At 45.3% G+C, this 18,834-nt stretch overlaps 1 protein-coding gene across 3 annotated transcripts in view; it reads right to left on the bottom strand.

Moving 5' to 3' along the window:
- Positions 1-18,485, bottom strand: part of ZNF143 (zinc finger protein 143) — a 61,355-nt gene extending 42,870 nt beyond the window's left edge. For all 3 annotated transcript variants that reach the window (XM_082270748.1, XM_082270750.1, XM_082270749.1), the window contains exons 1-3: positions 18,337-18,485; positions 4,008-4,122; positions 1,636-1,728 (exon numbers count right to left, since the gene is read on the bottom strand). In XM_082270748.1, the coding sequence (XP_082126874.1) occupies positions 1,636-1,728; positions 4,008-4,122; positions 18,337-18,378 (250 nt within the window). In that variant the 5' untranslated portion in view covers positions 18,379-18,485. The remainder of the gene's footprint in view (positions 1-1,635; positions 1,729-4,007; positions 4,123-18,336) is intronic.
- Between the last annotated feature and the right edge of the window lie 349 nt (positions 18,486-18,834).

Raw genomic sequence — 18,834 nt, 5'->3', positions numbered from 1 at the left:
GGGAAAGATTTTTGTCGTTTTTGTTGTTTTTTTTTTTTTTTACGCGTAATGGCGGCGATCTGCGATTTTTTTTGCGGTACTGCAACATTGCGGCGGACAGATCGGACCCTTGACTGACATTTTTGACACTTTTGGGGTTACCAGTGACATTTCTACAGTAATCAGTGCTATATATATGCACTGTTACTGTAAAATGACACTGGCAGTGAAGGGGTTAACTTTTTTGAGAGGGAGGGGTTATGTGTGTCCCTAGGGGCGTGATTCTAACTGTGATTGGTTGTGGCTTGATGTGTAGGAACAATGATCAACGGTCCTACATAGTAGAACCGTATGATCACTGTTCTTACATCAGGGAGAATGACAGGCGGCTTTGTTTACATCAGCCGTCTGCCTTTCTCCCTCTGCACCGACGATCGCCGAGTGAGCGGCGGACATCGGGTCCGCCGGTCGCGCGCGCGGGGGGGGGGGGGTCCGTGACCACGCGGGAGCGCGCCTCCGGGGGCGCGCGCTCGCTCCCTAGACCCTCACAGGCTAGCGACGTATCCCTACGTCGCTCTCCCTGTGAGGGGCTGACTGCCGACGTAAATAGTCGTGCGGCAGTCGGCAAGTGGTTAATTTTTGCCACTGTATGTGTACCGTGAAAAGCTGCAGGTCGTGTGGTCGGAAGGGTGGTAAAACTGCAGCTCAACTGCCTGGTTTTAATACCCTCCGGTCACACATGTGAACAAAACCTTAGGCCTCATGCACCTGGCCTTATTAAAATACTCTCTGGATCTTTCTGACAGATCCAGTGTACAAGTAATAATATGCATGACATTTAGGCTGGGTTCACATATATGTGACTTGGATGCGTTTTTTAACCAGCTGGCCAGCTTTATGGAGATGCTGATTTCATTTTCCAGCAGGACTTAGCACCCCCCACACTGCCCAATCTACCAATACCTGGTCACATGATCATGAGATCACTGCGCTTTATTGGCCAGCAAACTCACCTGACCTAAACCCCATAGAAAATCTGTGGGGGATTGTCAGGAGGAAGATGAGAGACACCAGACCCAACAATGCAGAGGAGCTGAAGGCCGCTATCAAAGCAACCTGGGCTTCCATAACACCTCAGCAGTGCCACAGGCTGATCGCCTCCATGCCACGCCCCATTGATGCCGTAATTCATGCAAAAGGAGCCCCGACCAAGTACTGAGTGCATCCTATACTGTACATGGACAGACTTCTCCTCCTATACTGTACATGTACAGACTTCTCCTCCTATACTGTACATGGACAGACTTCTCCTCCTATACTGTACATGGACAGACTTCTCCTCCTATACTGTACATGGACAGACTTCTCCTCCTATACTGTACATGGACAGACTTCTCCTCCTATACTGTACATGGACAGACTTCTCCTCCTATACTGTACATGGACAGACTTCTCCTCCTATACTGTACATGGACAGACTTCTCCCCCTATACTGTACATGGACAGACTTCTCCCCCTATACTGTACATGGACAGACTTCCTACTAAGACAACATTCCTGTAAAATTTTATTGGTCTTATGTAATATTCTAATTTTATGAGATGCTCCTGTGTGTGAGTCTAGTGAGGGTAAGCAATATATGAGCGGGAATTGTACCTTTCGCGTTATGCTGTATATACGCTGTGGAGCCATCCGCTAACGTGACCGCTTGTAGACTGACTCCTTCCATGGTGTCCATACTTTCTCCATCTGTAAAATAGGAAATTACATCATCAGTATACAAACTTCAATCAACACTATATATAGTATTCTCCAAAGCTGACGTTTTATCTACCCTCCACGATTCCTCTCTCTCCCTCCTCATCAACATACTATAGACCAGGGGCCTCCAAACTGTGGCCCTTTGCTTGCTTTTAATCGGGCCCTTGGGGCATTTACCCCGCCCTACTATCAGCAAAAAATGCCACACTAGTCCTCTTACTGACACAGACAATGGCACACTATTTCCCCCACTGACACCAATGATGCAGCACTTTTCCTCCCACTGACACCAATGATGGGGCGCTATTCTTCCAACTGACACCAATGATGGGGCGCTATTCCTCCCACTGACACCAATGATGGGGCACTATTCCTCCCACTGACACCAATGATGGGGCACTATTCCTCCCACTGACACCAATGATGGGGCACTATTCCTCCCACTGACACCAGTGATGGGGCACTATTCCTCCCACTGACACCAGTGATGGAACACTATTCCTCCCACTGACACCAGTGATGGAACACTATTCCTCCCACTGACACCAGTGATGGAACACTATTCCTCCCACTGACACCAGTGATGGGACACTATTCCTCCCACTGACACCAATGATGGGGCACTATTCCTCCCACTGATACCAATGATGGGACACTATTCCTCCCACTGACACCAATGATGGGACACTATTCCTCCCACTGACAGCAATGATGGGGCACTATTCCTCCCACTGACACCAATGATGGGGCACTATTCCTCCCACTGACACCAATGATGGGGCACTATTCCTCCAACTGACACCAATGATGGGACACTATTCCTCCCACTGACACCAATGATGGGGCACTATTCCTCCCACTGACACCAATGATGGGGCACTATTCCCCCCACTGACACCAATGATGGGACACTATTCCTCCCACTGACACCAATGATGGGGCACTATTCCTCCCACTGACACCAATGATGGGGCACTATTTCTCCCACTGACACCAATGATGGGGCACTATTCCTCCCACTGACACCAGTGATGGGACACTATTCCTACCACTGACACCAGTGATGGGACACTATTCCTCCCACTGACACCAATGATGGGGCACTATTCCTCCCACTGACACCAGTGATGGGACACTATTCCTCCCACTGACACCAGTGATGGGACACTATTGCTCCCACTGACACCAATGATGGGGCACTATTCCTCCCACTGATACCAATGATGGGACACTATTCCTCCCAATTACAGCAATGATGGGGCACTATTCTTCCCACTGACACCAATGATGGGGCACTATTCCTCCCACTGACACCAATGATGGGGCACTATTCCTCCCACTGACACCAATGATGGGGCACTATTCCTCCCACTGGCACCAATGATGGGACACTATTCCTCCCACTGACACCAATGATGGGGCACTATTCCTCCCACTGGCACCAATGATGGGGCACTATTCCTCCCACTGACACCAATGATGGGGCACTATTCCTCTCTCTCCCTCCTCATCAACATACTATAGACCAGGGGCCTCCAAACTGTGGCCCTTTGCTTGCTTTTATCGGGCCCTTGGGGCATTTACCCCCCCCCCCCCCCCACTATCAGCAAAAAATGCCACACTAGTCCTCTTACTGACACAGACAATGGCACACTATTTCCCCCACTGACACCAATGATGCAGCACTTTTCCTCCCACTGACACCAATGATGGGGCGCTATTCCTCCAACTGACACCAATGATGGGGCACTATTCCTCCCACTGACACCAATGATGGGGCACTATTCCTCCCACTGACACCAGTGATGGAACACTATTCCTCCCACTGACACCAGTGATGGGGCACTATTCCTCCCACTGACACCAATGATGGGGCACTATTCCTCCCACTGACACCAATGATGGGGCACTATTCCTCCCACTGACACCAATGATGGGGCACTATTCCTCCCACTGACACCAATGATGGGGCACTATTCCTCCCACTGGCACCAATGATGGGACACTATTCCTCCCACTGACACCAATGATGGGGTACTATTCCTCCCACTGACACCAATGATGGGGCACTATTCCTCCCATTGACACCAATGATGGGACACTATTCCTCCTACTGACACCAATGATGGGGCACTATTCCTCCCACTGACACTAATGATGGGGGTTTCAATCCAGGCAAACAAGGCCGGCTTTCAGGAGTTTCTCATCTCTGTAGGAAGTAGATGTATTTCTGGGGACACTGATGAAGGAAGATGAGGTCACTGTACCTGTCACGGCCTCGGTGAGACACAGGGTGACATGCTGGCCCTCCCCGCCTCCTCCGGTGAACTCCGCCATTCCTTGCGAGTCACGGTTTATCTGAGCCAGCAACATGTTTATTACCTGGAAGACAGAGAAGTCCGGGTTATTTCTTTAAATATTGGCATTACACACTCTAATATCATTGTATTCATTATCAGAAATCGTACAATAGAAACTCCTTTCATTTTATTTACTTTTTGATTGAAAAGAGTAGGAAATAGTTAGAATCTGTTGGATTTTTATTGTTCTCTGCATATCCATGGATTTACTCTCACTTCCTGTCCTGGTGTCAGTATGTTCAGGGGACAGGAAGTGACAGGACAGAGACAGTGCCATGGCGGTTTGCTGCAACTGTTTCACCACCCTAAGATCTTGCTCACAGAGGGAATATGAATGCATTCCATGTGTGAGGGCCGTGATTACCTGTATGGTGATACACATGCATGTAGTCCCACTGCTGTCAATTGGAATGCAGCAGCTGCACGGGTATAGCTGCTGATCCCATTGTGACAACTGTGCGTGTGCATGGCCCCAGGGTGCATTACCTGCACCCGCTTGGATGTTGGGAGCAGCAGCTGTGTTCGTGCAGCCGCTGCATTCCAATTGACAGCAGTGGGACTGCCTGCATGGGGGTGCAGAACACCTGTGCATTCCATAGAGGGCCTCGTTTACCTGGTACGCTTTTGCACTCCCCGTGTGAACGAGGCCCCGTTCACACAGTCCGTCCAACTCCGTTTATCTCAGCGGGGGATCGATCCGCCAATCCCCCGCTGAGCAGAGGCTGACAGCCGCACACAGCACGGAGACACAGCTGTCAGTTCCTCATGCACCTCTATGGGGGAATCGGATGGGAACGGACCTTCGGTCCGTTCTCATCCGATCCGATCCGCTGGACGGACAATAGGGTTTCCATCCGTCCAGATTTGACGGATTTGATCGAATGTCAGCGGACATGTCTCTGCTGACATCCGATGCCCCATAGAAATGCATGGGGGACCGTTCAGATCCGCCACAAAAACTGACAGGCGGATCTGAACGTGTGTGAAAGAGCCCTAAATCTAATATCTTGCAAGCAATGATTCCCTTGCTAGCAATTTCTCCATTTAACGTGGCAGAAGGCATTCTATGCAGTAAGGTTAAAAAAGCTTTCTGCACACAGCTGCCCCCCCCCATATGCTTACATGAGCCCAACCTCAGTCCAGCGAGGCTCACTCCCTCCTCCGTGGCTTAGATACAGCATTCTGAGCCATTGGCTCCCGCTGCTGTCAATCACAGCCAGTAAGGGCCTCTGATAAGGCAGTACAACTGGTCCTGTTGTACTGGGCCCAGGCCTCATCAGCTAAACAGGGGGGCCCCTGCAGCTTTATTGTTCATTTCTGCCTAAATGAATACATTGATTTTACTAGACCACACCCTCACTTCTACTTGCTTACCAGGACATAGATTACATTTTCCTGGGCCCCATTACATCAACAGAGGGGCCAAGGAGTTGGGAGCAGAGGAGAGACTTTTTTTTTCATTTTTGGGGTGCAGGCAGATAAAGTCAGTGCTGCTGTTCTGCTGCACCCAGGGTAGACTATTTTGCGCACTAGGGAAGACCAGCTAGTTGCACCCCCCCCCCATAAAAAACTGTACACATTGCCCCCCTTCCTGCACATAATGCATAATTTAACCCTACACCCACCTTCCTATACACACTGCCCCCCTTTAACCCTACACAACCCTTCCTGTACACACTGCCCCCCCTCTCTAGCCACTTTACCACCGGAGGATTTTGCTGACTTACGTCCAGGCCACTTTTTGCGATTCGGCACTGTGCGACTTTAACTGACAATTGCGCGGTCGTGCGACGCTGTACCCAAACGAAATTAACGTCCTTTTTTTCCCACAAACAGAGCTTTTTTTTTGGTGGTATTTGATCACCTGTGCGCTTTTTACTTTTTGCGCTATAAACAAAAAAAAAGAGCGACAATTTTGAAAAAAAATAATATTTTTCACATTTTTTTATATGAAATTCCCCCCCAAAAAATGTAAAAATCTATTTTTTTTTTAAATTTTTGGCCAATTTGTTTTCTGCTACATATGTTTGGTAAAAAAAAAATCACAATAAGCGTATTTTGATTGGTTTGCGCACAAGTTATTGCGTTTACTAACAAAGGGAAAGATTTTTGTCATTTTTGGTGTTTTTTTTTTTTAACGAGTAATGGCGGCGATCTGCGATTTTCTTTGCGGGACTGCGACATTGCGGCGGACAGATCGGACCCTTGACTGACATTTTTGACACTTTTGGGGGTACCAGTGACATTACTGCAGTAATCAGTGCTATAAATATGCACTGTTACTGTAAAATGACACTGGCAGGGAAGGGGTTAACTTTATTGGAGAGGGAGGGGTTAATGTATGCCTGGTGCTTACTGACGTGAGTGGGGGGAGGTGACTGAGTGACACAGGGACAGATCACATGTTGAGCTATGCTGAACCCTGCAATCTGTCCCTGCCTGTCACTTAGGAGATCCGCCCGCTCTGTTTACACAAGCGGGCGGATCTCCACACTCGATTCCCAGACGATCGGGAAAGAGCAGCGGTGATCACCGCCTCTCCTCCCCTGGCCCGACTCCCGCTGTGACTGAATACAGCGGGAGCGAGCTTCTGGCGCCGCACGCACGCCGACGAGAGAGGGGAATGTCTGGTGACGTAGGTCTACATCGCCAGACGATAACGAGCCACTGTGCCGCAGTAGCAGCTCAGTGAGCAGTGGGGAAGTGGCTAGAGATGACATCCACTGGGGATGAGGAGATGACAAGAGAGGAATGTGGCACTGGCCATGGCTCTGCCCTAGGTGGCAGTGCGCCCTAGGTGGCTGCCTAGTTCGCCTAGTGGTAGCGCCGGCCCTGGCTGCACCTCATGGGGGTGTAGGCAGGGTTAGGGGGCCCATTAGGAAGGCTGTATGGGGCCCCATGATTTCTAACAGCAGCCCTGCAGCCAGTGAGGAGGCAGCGGGAGTCGGGGCTCAGGAGCATAGGGGCTTGCTATAGGGGCACTCGGAGAAGAGGAGGAGCCAGGAGCAACAGGTGGGGGACCTGAGAAGAGGAGAATCGTGGCTTTTCTGTGCAAAACCATTACAGAGCAGGTTTGACCTCGCAAAGATTTACCCCTCTTCCATGCTCAGGCCCTTTTATAGCTATAAGGCACTGCGTTACCATAAAATGACAATTACATGGGCGTGCGATGCTGTACCCAAGCGTACTCATTTTTTTCACACAAACAGAGCTTTCTTTTGGTGGTATTTGATCACCTTGGTGGTTTTTATTTTTTGCGCTATAAACAAAAAAAAGCCAACAATTTAACAAAAAAAATATATATATATTTTTTTTTTACTTTCTGCTATAAAACATCCAATTAAAAAAACATGTAAAAAATCTAATTTCTTCATAAAATTGGGCCAATATGTATTCTGCTACAAGTTTTTGATTAAAAAAATACCAATCAGTGTATATTGATTGGTTTTGCCAAAAGATAGAGCATCTACAAACTATGGGATATATACTAGAATTTTTATTTATTTATTTTATACTAGTAATGGCGGTGATCAGCTCAAATAAATAACTCAACACACAGCCATTAATGTCTAAACCGCTGGCAACAAAAGTGAGTACACCCCTAAGTGACAATGTCCAAATTGGGCTCAATTCGCCATTTTCCCTCCCCGGTGTCATGTGACTCGTTAGTGTTACAAGGTCTCAGGTGTGAATGGGGAGCAGGTGTGTTAAATTTGGTGTTATCGCTCTCACTCTCTCATACTGATCACCGGAAGTTCAACATGGCACCTCATGGCAAAGAACTCTCTGAGAATCTGAAAAAAAGAATTGTTGCTCTACATAAAGATGGCCTAGGCTATAAGAAGATTGCTAAGACCCTGAAACTGAGCTGCAGCACGGTGGCCAAGACCATACAGCGGTTTAACAGGACAGGTTCCACTCAGAACAGGCCTCACCATGGTCCACCAAAGAAGTTGAGTGCACGTGCTCAGCGTCATATCCAGAGGTTGTCTTTGGGAAATAGACGTATGAGTGCTGCCAGCATTGTTGCAGAGGTTGAAGGGGTGGGGGGGTCAGCCTGTCAGTGCTCAGACCATACGCCGCACACTGCATCAAATTGGTCTGCATGGCTGTCATCCCAGAAGGAAGCCTCTTCTAAAGATGATGCACAAGAAAGCCCGCAAACAGTTTGCTGAAGACAAGCAGACTAAGGACATGGATTACTGGAACCATCTCCTGTGCTCTGATGAGACCAAGACAAACTTATTTGGTTCAGATGGTGTCAGGCGTGTGTGGCGGCAACCAGGTGAGGAGTACAAAGACAAGTGTGTCTTCCTACAGTCAGGCATGGTGGTGGGAGTGTCAGGGTCTGGGGCTGCATGAGTGCTGCCGGCACTGGGGAGCTACAGTTCATTGAGGGAACCATGAATGCCAACATGTACTGTGACATACTGAAGCAGAGCATGATCCCCTCCCTTCAGAGACTGGGGGGCAGGGCAGTATTCCAACATAACGACCCCAAACACCTCCAAGATGACCACTGCCTTACTAAAGAAGCTGAGGGTAAAGTTGATGGACTGGCCAAGCATGTCTCCAGACCTAAACCCTATTGAGCATCTGTGGGGCATCCTCAAATGAAAGGTGGAGGAGCGCAAGGTCTCTAACATCCACCAGCCCAGTGATGTCATCATGGAGGAGTGGAAGAGGACTCCAGTGACAACCTGTGAAGCTCTGGTGAACTCCATGCCCAAGAGGGTTAAGGCAGTGCTGGAAAATAATGGTGGCCACACAAATGGTGCTTTTCCACTGCATGGAACCGAACAGTTTGGCTCGCTTTTGTGCTTTTCCACTGCATGGTACGGTGTTGGAACGGTTCGGTATGGTGGCGCTTTTCCACTACATGGAACCGAACGGTACGGCTCTCTTAACAGTACCATAAACAGTACCACCTTGGTTGTGGTTCCAAGAGGGCCGTTCCGGTACCATATCCCACAATCCTTTGCATGCAGCCTTGACTGTTTGTCACTACTTGCCACTGATTGGTCAGAGAATCATTGTTATCCCACCCACTTATTTAGTACTACTTTAGTGGAAAAGCAAACCATACCAAACTGTTCCAACACCGTACCATGCAGTGGAAAACCAAACCGGGCCAAGCAGGGCCGAGCCGGTACTTGCAGTGGAAAAGTGCCAAAAATATTGACACTTTGGGCCCAATTTGGACATTGTCACTTAGGGGTGTACTGACTTTTGTTGCCAGCGGTTTAGACATTAATGGCTGTGTGTTGAGTTATTTTGAGGGGACAGTAAATTTACACTGTTATACAAGCTGTACACTCACTACTTTACATTGTAGCAAAGTCTCATTTCTTCAGTGTTGTCACATGAAAAGATAGAATAAAATATTTACAAAAATGTGAGGGGTGTAATTACTTTCGTGAGATACTGTATATATATATATATATATACACACATACATAAGTATGCCCTATGTGAGATGCTTTTTATATGGGGTGTATACTGGGGGGGGGGGGGGTAAAAATTTATAATTAAAAACAAAAAAAATACACTTTTTTTATAATTTTTTTAATTGTATTATATAATGGAATCAAAACAGAGACCTGTGTTCCTAAATTATGAGAAACTCAGGGGCTCTGCATTGATTCCAGAGAGAACAACTGTCTGATGTGTTTACAGCGGACCGCTGTTCTCTCTTCACTGGGAGCAATCGTGGCCGCCAGCCCAGTGGATCAACTTCTCCGCTGGCGAGTGGGTGCGCAGGGTCGCTCCTGTGGACCACCATATACAGGTACGGCGATTTGTGGGAATCTGCCGCCGTTTAACTGCGGTGGCTGGTCGGCAAGTGGTTAAACCTGGAAGTAGATAGCGACGTACGGATACGTCGCTTTGCCTACAGCATCTGTGCGCCCGCAGTACATTGCCAGTGCGCGGTCACCAAGTGGTTAAATAGGGTTAGGTGTTCGGAGGGTCGCAGAACTCAGGCAGACCTAATAACATTGTTTGGGATATCGCTAAAAAGTGCACTGAGCTTACAAAGCTCACTGGATTTCTGGCAGGTTGAAGGAGTAGAATAACAGATATAACAAAAAGACTTTCAATTGCATATATAACAGATAGAAAGAACAAATGAGAAAGTTCATTGTCAGGCTTTAATGTGATCACAGAATAATCCAGGGACTAAAGACAGAAAGCCCCACCAGTCATCGCCATTTGTGACCGCTCTACCCGCTGTAATACCCGCACTACAGAATAAAGTAGAACCAATTGCCTCATTTTAAAATTTTTTGCACACATTTAAAATTCTGCAGTTTTTTAAAGAAATTCATGTAAACCCAAAAAGTAAATATTTTTTTTTAAAGTTAGAGACCCCGGAGAATAAAATTGTGATAGCTGCAATTTATGCCGTACGATATTTGTGCAGTTATTTATCAAAATGCATATTTTTAGGAAACAAAAATACACTAAAATTAATTTTTTTGCAAAACACGATTATTATACCCAACTTTTGGTAAAATATAAAAGGTTGGGTTGCATCATGTAAATGGATACCAAACATGCCATGCTTTAAAGTAGTTCATGCCTGTGGAATCACAAAAACTACGGTAACCGGAATTCTCCATAGGTGACACTTTAGAAGCCTTTTCAGGTATTCAGTTTAGACCAAACCTGAAATATGGCCCTAGAATCAGGGGCGTAACTACAGGGGGTGCAGGGGTTGCAGTTGCAACCGGGCCCCATGTTCCAAGGGACCTGTGCGGCTCCCCTGTACACCTGGATAGGAGGGGCGGCGGGGGCAGCATGTAGAGAAATCACTGTCCTCCTTTTTCCTCCTATAGCTGCAGGAGGAAAATGGAGGAGATTGGTTCCTCTGTATGCTGCCCCCGCCACTCCTCCTATCCAGTTCACTTGTGTTCTGCTGTCTCTGGGCCCCTGTGTGCTCCCCTGGTCCCCCCACCCTACTGTGCTGCCCCCCATTGTACTCCCTCCCCACTCCTACTGGCTGCTGCAGGGGATGTGTCACAATAGAGAACCAGGAAGGGGGTCAGTAAATATGTAATTTACCAGCTCCTTCCTTTTCTGAATGGACAGAGTCCTAGTCAGTGACATTGTAAAAAAAATAAAATGATAGAAAATAATACAATTAAAATACCAAAAAATAAAAACTACTGACGCCAGTGGGTGAACTTCCAGGATTGCAAAGTCACACTTGCAACCGGGCCCTGGCATTCCACCACCGTGGGGAGGCCCCAAGATGGCAGGAAGGGGGCCCACTGCAGAACTTGTGAAAGGGTCCCGCTGCGGGACCGTAATACAGGGCCCCGCAACAAGAGTAAAGGATCAGAGGGAAGAGCCCACGACTTGAAGAGAAGGGCCCCGGCCAGGGGTCTGGGGGGCCCTTCATGGTTTCTTGCCCCGGGGCCCTGAAGGTTCTAGTTACGCCTCTGCCTAGAATTATTGCTCCCACTCCCATGTTCACAGAGATGCCTCACATGTGTGTTGCAATCTATGCTTACATACATGTGCCTATTATATGGGTTGTGCACAGGGGTGCTTTAAAAATGTTTCTCAAATTCTTTTTATTCTATATAATTTTCTTTTAACTTTATTGCTGTCACGAGGGTGTGTACATGGGTGCTTTAAAAATGTTTTTCTAATTATTTTTAATTTGTTAACTTTTTTTTTTTTGCGATCACAAGGGAGTGAACAAGCCCCCTTTGCGGGGAGGGGACAAATACTCTTTATGGAGATGCTGCACTTTTTATCTGGTGCATGTACAGGGGTGCTTTAAAAAAATGTTTTTCCAATTATTATTATTTATTTTATATCATTTTTTTTACTTTTTTGCTATTACAAGGTAGCTAACAGGCCCCCTTTGTGATAACGTGGCCAGGTGACAGCTACTCTTTATGGAGACGCTGCACTTCTTATATGGGGTGTGTATACGGGTGCTTTAACCACTTGCCGACCGCCGCACGCCAATCTACGTCGGCGGTCAGCCCCTCACAGGCAAAGTGACGTAGGGCTACGTCACTAGCTTGTGAGGGTCTAGGGAGCGAGCGCGCGCCGCCGGAGGCGCGCTCCCGCGTGGTCACGGACCCCCCCGCGCGTGTGACCGGCGGACCCGATGTCCGCCGGCCACTCTGCGATCGGCGGGGGAGAGGGAGAAAGTCAGGCAGCTTGTGTAAACAAGCCACCTGTCATTCTCCCCTCTGTATGAGAGATGATCATATGGATCTACTATGTAGATCCGTTGATCACTCTGCATACAGCTGAAGCCACAGCCAATCACAGTAAGAATCACGCCCCTAGGGACACACACAGCCCCTCCCTCTCAAATAAAGTTAACCCCTTCACTACCAGTGTATTTTTACAGTAACAGTGCATATATATAGCACTGATTACTGTAGAAATGTCACTGGTAACCCCAAAAGTGTCAAAAATGTCAGTCAAGGGTCCGATCTGTCCGCCGCAATGTCGCAGTACCGCAAAAAAATAAATCGCAGATTTCCGCCATTACGCGTTAAAAAAAAAAACAACAAAAATGACAAAAATCTTTCCCTTAGTCAGTAAACGCAATAACTTTTGCGCAAACCAATCAAAATACGCTTTTTGCGATTTTTTTTACCAAACATAGGTAGCATAAAACAAATTGGCCGAAAATGTTAAAAAATTTTGATTTTTACATTTTTTTGGGGGGGAATTTCATATAAAGAAAAAGGGAAAAATATTGCTATTTTTGCAAAATTGACGCTCTTTTTTTGTTTATAGCGCGTGATCAAAAAAAAAATCGCACAGGTGATCAAATACCGCCAAAAGAAAGCTCTGTTTGTGGGAAAAAAAGGACGCCAAATTCGTTTAGGTACAGCGTCGCACGACCGCGCAATTGTCCGTTAAAGTCACGCAGTGCCGAATCGCAAAATACCCCCTGGTCGTTTAGCAGCCAAATCCTCCGGGGCTTAAGTGGTTAAAATGTTTTTCAAAATATTTTATATAAATTATTTAATTTTATTGCTATCACAGGGGAGCGAACAAGCCCCCTTTTGTGACTGAACGGTCAGGTGACAGCTACACTTTATGGAGACACTGGGGGTCTATTAGACCCCTTATGTCTCCCCTGCCCTCCAATGCAGCTATTTTGAACACAGATCTTATATGAAAAGCTGAATCCTCAGGAACACAATGTGAGGAAAGATAGCTGTGACCCCGGCAGTGATGTCATCCTTTCCGGGGTCATTATTCACATCAGGGATTGGTTAACAGACGTTCCCCCGAGTCCCTCCTCCTCCTCTCAATAGGCAAACTGCTTCCTTGGCTCCCAATCCATCTCCATCCCCTTCCGTCACTGTCTGTTTTTTTGGAACGGATCAATGCCTTATTTTTTTGAGCTCCGGAAGGTTTTACCCCCTTCACTGACCAGGACATTTTTTTGCTATTCAGCACTGCGCTACTTTAACTAGTAATTGTGCGGTCATGCAACGCTGTACCCAAATACGATTTATATCATTTTTTTCACACAAATAGAGCTTTATTTTTTGGTGTTATTTGATCACCACTGGGTTTTCAGCGATATACGTTAAAAAAAAGAACATTTAAAAAAAAAATTAAAAATAAAACAATTTTTATTACTTTCTGCTATAAAGACATCCAGAAAAAAAAAATTAAAAATGTCTTCATTTTTTGCCAAAATGTATTCTGCTACATTTTTTTCCTCTCCATTTCCTCCCACCCCTCCGTAAAAGTGATTGTAAAGTCTCATGGTTTTTTTTTTTTTTTTAAATAACAAAGATGTGACACATGTGCACAGAGCAGCCCGGATCCTCCTCTTCTCGGGTCCCTCTTCGCTGCTCCTGGCTCCTCCCTCCTGTTTGAGTGCCCCCACAGCAAGCAGCTTTCTATGAGGGCACCCGAGCTGAGCTGCAGCTCCCTGTGTCCATTCAGACAAAGGGCTACCGTTCGGCCCCACCCCCCTATCTCTTCTGATTGGCTAACTGATTTTGATTGACAGCAGTGGGAGCCCATGGCACCGCTGCGGTGTCTCAGCCAATCAGGAAGGAGAGTCCCGAAAGGTTGAGGGACTTGTGGACACCGCTGGATAGAGATGGGGCCCAGGTAAGTATGAAGGGTGCTGCACACAGAAGGCTTTTTATCTTAATGCATAGAATGAACCTTCTGACTTTACAACCCCTTTAAAGGAGAAGTCCAGTCAAAACCGAAAGCTAAAACTGCTCTGTGCCATATTTTAAACCTAATCTATCCATATCGTGTGTATATATACATACAGTATATATACAGTCAGGTCCATAAATATTGGGACATGGACACAATTCTAATCTTTTTGGCTCTATACACCACCACAATGGATTTGAAATGAAACAAACAAGATGTGCTTTAACTGCAGACTTTCAGCTTTAATTTGAGGGTATTTACATCCAAATCAGGGGAACGGTGTAGGAATTACAACAGTTTGTATATGTGCCTCCCACTTTTTAAGTAATGGGACAGATGAACAATCATAAATCAAACTTTCACTTTTTAATACTTGGTTGCAAATCCTTTGCAGTCAATTACAGCCTGAAGTGTGGAACGCATAGACATCACCAGACGCTGGGTTTCATCCCTGGTGATGCTCTGCCAGGCCTCTACTGCAACTGTCTTCAGTTCCTGCTTGTTCTTGGGGCATTTTCCCTTCAGTTTTGTCTTCAGCAAGTGAAATGCATGCTCAATCGGATTCAGGTCAGGTGATTGACTTGGCCATTGCATAAAATTCCACTTCTTTCCCTTAAAAAACTCTTTGGTTGCTTTCGCAGTATGCTTCGGGTCATTGTCCATCTGCACTGTGAAGCGCCGTCCAATGAGTTCTGAAGCATTTGGCTGAATATGAGCAGATAATATTCCCCAAAACACTTCAGAATTCATCCTGCTGCTTTTGTCAGCAGTCACATCATCAATAAATACAAGAGAACCAGTTCCATTGGCAGCCATACATGCCCATGCCATGAAACCACCACCATGCTTCACTGATGAGGTGGTATGCTTTGGATCATGAGCAGTTCCTTTCCTTCTCCATACTCTTCTCTTCCCATCACTCTGGTACAAGTTGATCTTGGTCTCATCTGTCCATAGGATGTTCCAGAACTGTGAAGGCTTTTTAGATGTTGTTTGGCAAACTCTAATCTGGCCTTCCTGTTTTTGAGGCTCACCAATGGTTTACATCTTGTGGTGAACCCTCTGTATTCACTCTGGTGAAGTCTTCTCTTGATTGTTGACTTTGACACACATACACCTACCTCCTGGAGAGCGTTCCTGATCTGACACACATACACCTACCTCCTGGAGAGTGATCTTGATCTGGCCAACTGTTGTGAAGGGTGTTTTCTTCACCAGGGAAAGAATTCTTCGGTCATCCGCCACAGTTGTTTTCCGTGGTCTTCCGGGTCTTTTGGTGTTGCTGAGCTCACCGGTGCGTTCTTTCTTTTTAAAGATGTTCCAAATAGTTGATTTGGCCACACCTAATGTTTTTGCTATCTCTCTGATGGGTTTGTTTTGTTTTTTCAGCCTAATGATGGCTTGCTTCACTGATAGTGACAGCTCTTTGGATCTCATATTGAGAGTTGACAGCAACATATTCCAAATGCAAATAGCACACTTGAAATGAACTGTGGACCTTTTATCTGCTCCTTGTAAATGGGATAATGAGAGAATAACACACACCTGGCCATGGAACAGCTGAGCAGCCAATTGTGCCATTGCTTTTGGTCCCTTAAAAAGTCAGAGGCACATATACAAACTGTTGTAATTCCTACACCGTTCTCCTGATTTGGATGTAAATACCCTCAAATTAAAGCTGAAAGTCTGCAGGTAAAGAACATCTTGTTTGTTTCATTTCAAATCCATTGTGGTGGTGTATAGAGCCAAAAAATATTAGAATTGTGTCCATGTCCCAATATTTATGGATCTGACTGTGTATATATATATATATATATATATATGGGTAGATAGGAGGCTCAGTATATAGATATATGTATATAATAGAGATCAGTATGTAGCAATATATATATAGTAGAGGGCTGTGTATACAGTGAAGTATATATAATATATATGAGGCTCGGTATATACAGTATTGTGAATGTGATAAAATTGTAGAGTGAAGTATATATAATATATATGAACGCTCAGTATACAGTAATGTATTTAATGGCGGTGAGTATACAGTAACGTATATAATAGAGGTATATAGCAGAAGTTATACAGTGGAGTGTATATATAATATATATGTAGGTATATAGAAGGCTCAGTGTATATATAATATATATGAAGGCTCATTATACAGTAATGTAAAATATATATATATATATATAGTAGGTATACTGTAAATGAAGCTTGGTATACAGTGAAGTGTGTGTGTATATATATATATGCACACACATAGTATAAAATAATGTATATAATGGAGGTATATAGGAGGTTCAGTATACAGTAACTTGAATATATATATATATATATATATATATATATATATATATATATATATATATATATATAAAGGCCTGTGTTTACAGTAATGTATATAATAGAGATATACATCAGTCTTGGTATACATCATAGTATATATATATAATATATATGAAGACTCTGTATACAGTAGTGTATATAATGGAAGTATTTAGGAGTCTTGGTACATAGTGGACTATATATAGGAGGTGAGTATACAGTAATGTATATAACAGAGGTATACGAGTCTCGGTATACAGTGGAGTGTATATATAGGATGCAGTATACAGTAATGTATACAATGGAGGTATATAGGAATCTCATATACAGTGGAGTGTGTGTATATATATATATATATATATATATAGGAGGTGAGTATACAGTAATGTATATAATGGAGGTATATGAGTCTTGGTATATAGTGGAGTATATATAGGAGGTGAGTATACAGTAATGTACATAATGGTGGTATATAGGAGTATACAGTAATGTATACAATGGCGGTACAGTATATATGAGTATCAGTATACAGTGGAGTATATATAGGAGAGTAGTATACAGTAATATATATAATGGAAGTATATATGAGTCTTGGTATACAGTGGAGTATATATATATATATATATATATATATATAGGAGGTGAGTATACAGTCATGTATATAATGGAGGTATATAGGAGTTTCAGTATACAGTGGAGTATATAGGCGAGTATACAGTAATGTATATAATAGAGGTATATATATATCAGAGTCTCAGTATACAGCGCAGTATATATATATATATATATATATATATATATAGTGAGTATAGTTTAGTGTATATAATGGAAGTATATATGAGTCTTGGTATACAGTGGACTATATATAGGAGAGGAGTATACAGTAATGTATATAATTGGAGGTATATAAGAATATTGGTATACAGCGGAGTATACATAGGAGGTATATAGGAGTCTCGGTATACAGCGTAGTGTATATAGGATGCAGTATACAGTAATGTATATAATGGAGGTATATTGGAGTATACAGTAATGTATACGAGTCTCTGTATACAGTGGAGTACATATAGACGGTGAATAAATATATACATGAGGGGAGTATACAGTAATGTATATGATGGAGGTGTGTGTGTATATATATATAGGAGTCTCGGTATACAATGCAGTATATATAGGAGGTGAGTATATAGTAAAGTATATAATGGAGGTATATATACGAGTCTTGGTATACAGCGGAGTATACATAGGAGTCTCTGTATACAGCGTAGTGTATATAGGATGCAGTATACAGTAATGTATATAATAGAGGTATATAGGAGTATACAGTAATGTATACAAGTCTCGGTATACAGTGGAGTATATATATATATAGGAGGTGAGTATACAGTAAGTATATAATAGAGGTATATGTATCGGAGTCTCGGTATACAGCGGAGTATATATACGAGGTGAATAAATATATATATATATGAGGTGAGTATACAGTGCAGTATATATAATATATACTCCGGCCTGTGTAGAGAAGGTAACATGGCCCCCTCCTCCCTCTTTCTCCCAGTAGAAGGGAAGTCACCTCCGGCCTCCTCCACTCCCCTCCTCCCCGGTCCCTCTCCCCCCTCCTGGGCCCGGTATTCCGGTGTGTGTCGGAGGGGGGGAGGGCGGTGAGATAGGCCTGGGCCTGTCCCCCCGGGCGGGCTCTCCTCACACACAAGGCACACTGGGTAACACACATTTATACACCAACCTCCGACACAATTTTCCAACAATTCCTCCGTCCGACCACCATGCATCAGGGCAGGAAACGACCGCGCTCTGCGCCCTGCGCCTGGGATTCCCGCATAACATCAGGCCCGGGGGCGGGGCCGAGACGGCGCAACGGCATCTCTCATTGGCCACAACAAGGACTTGCTTTCACATGGGCGACCTCTGATTGGAGGAGAGGTCCTGGCCGGGCGGACGCACGCAAGGAAGGCTCGTTCCGCTATCCAGGGCGCAGGGCTCCACTGAGGAGATCCGAGGGCCCGCCCATTCTGCTCATTGGACGGGCGGCTTACGAAGTCTGGAGCGAACGCGCCCGGGGATTGGCCCGCAGGGACGTCAGGAAGAAAAGGTACCCGCCCACCTTAGCCCAGGAAGACGCTGCTGGTTCTGGGGCTGAGGAAAGGCGCCGCCATCTTGTGTAGGGGGGAGGCCGGGAGCGGGAAGGGCTCCGGGGAGGTCTGTGGAGGGTCCTTCCGGCGAT

This window comes from Pelophylax lessonae, assembly GCF_965119305.1.
Source record: "Pelophylax lessonae genome assembly, chromosome: 10".
Taxonomy (NCBI): domain Eukaryota; kingdom Metazoa; phylum Chordata; class Amphibia; order Anura; family Ranidae; genus Pelophylax; species Pelophylax lessonae.
The sequence above is the reverse complement of the archived record's forward strand: the minus strand, read 5'-3'. Positions and strand labels throughout refer to the sequence as shown.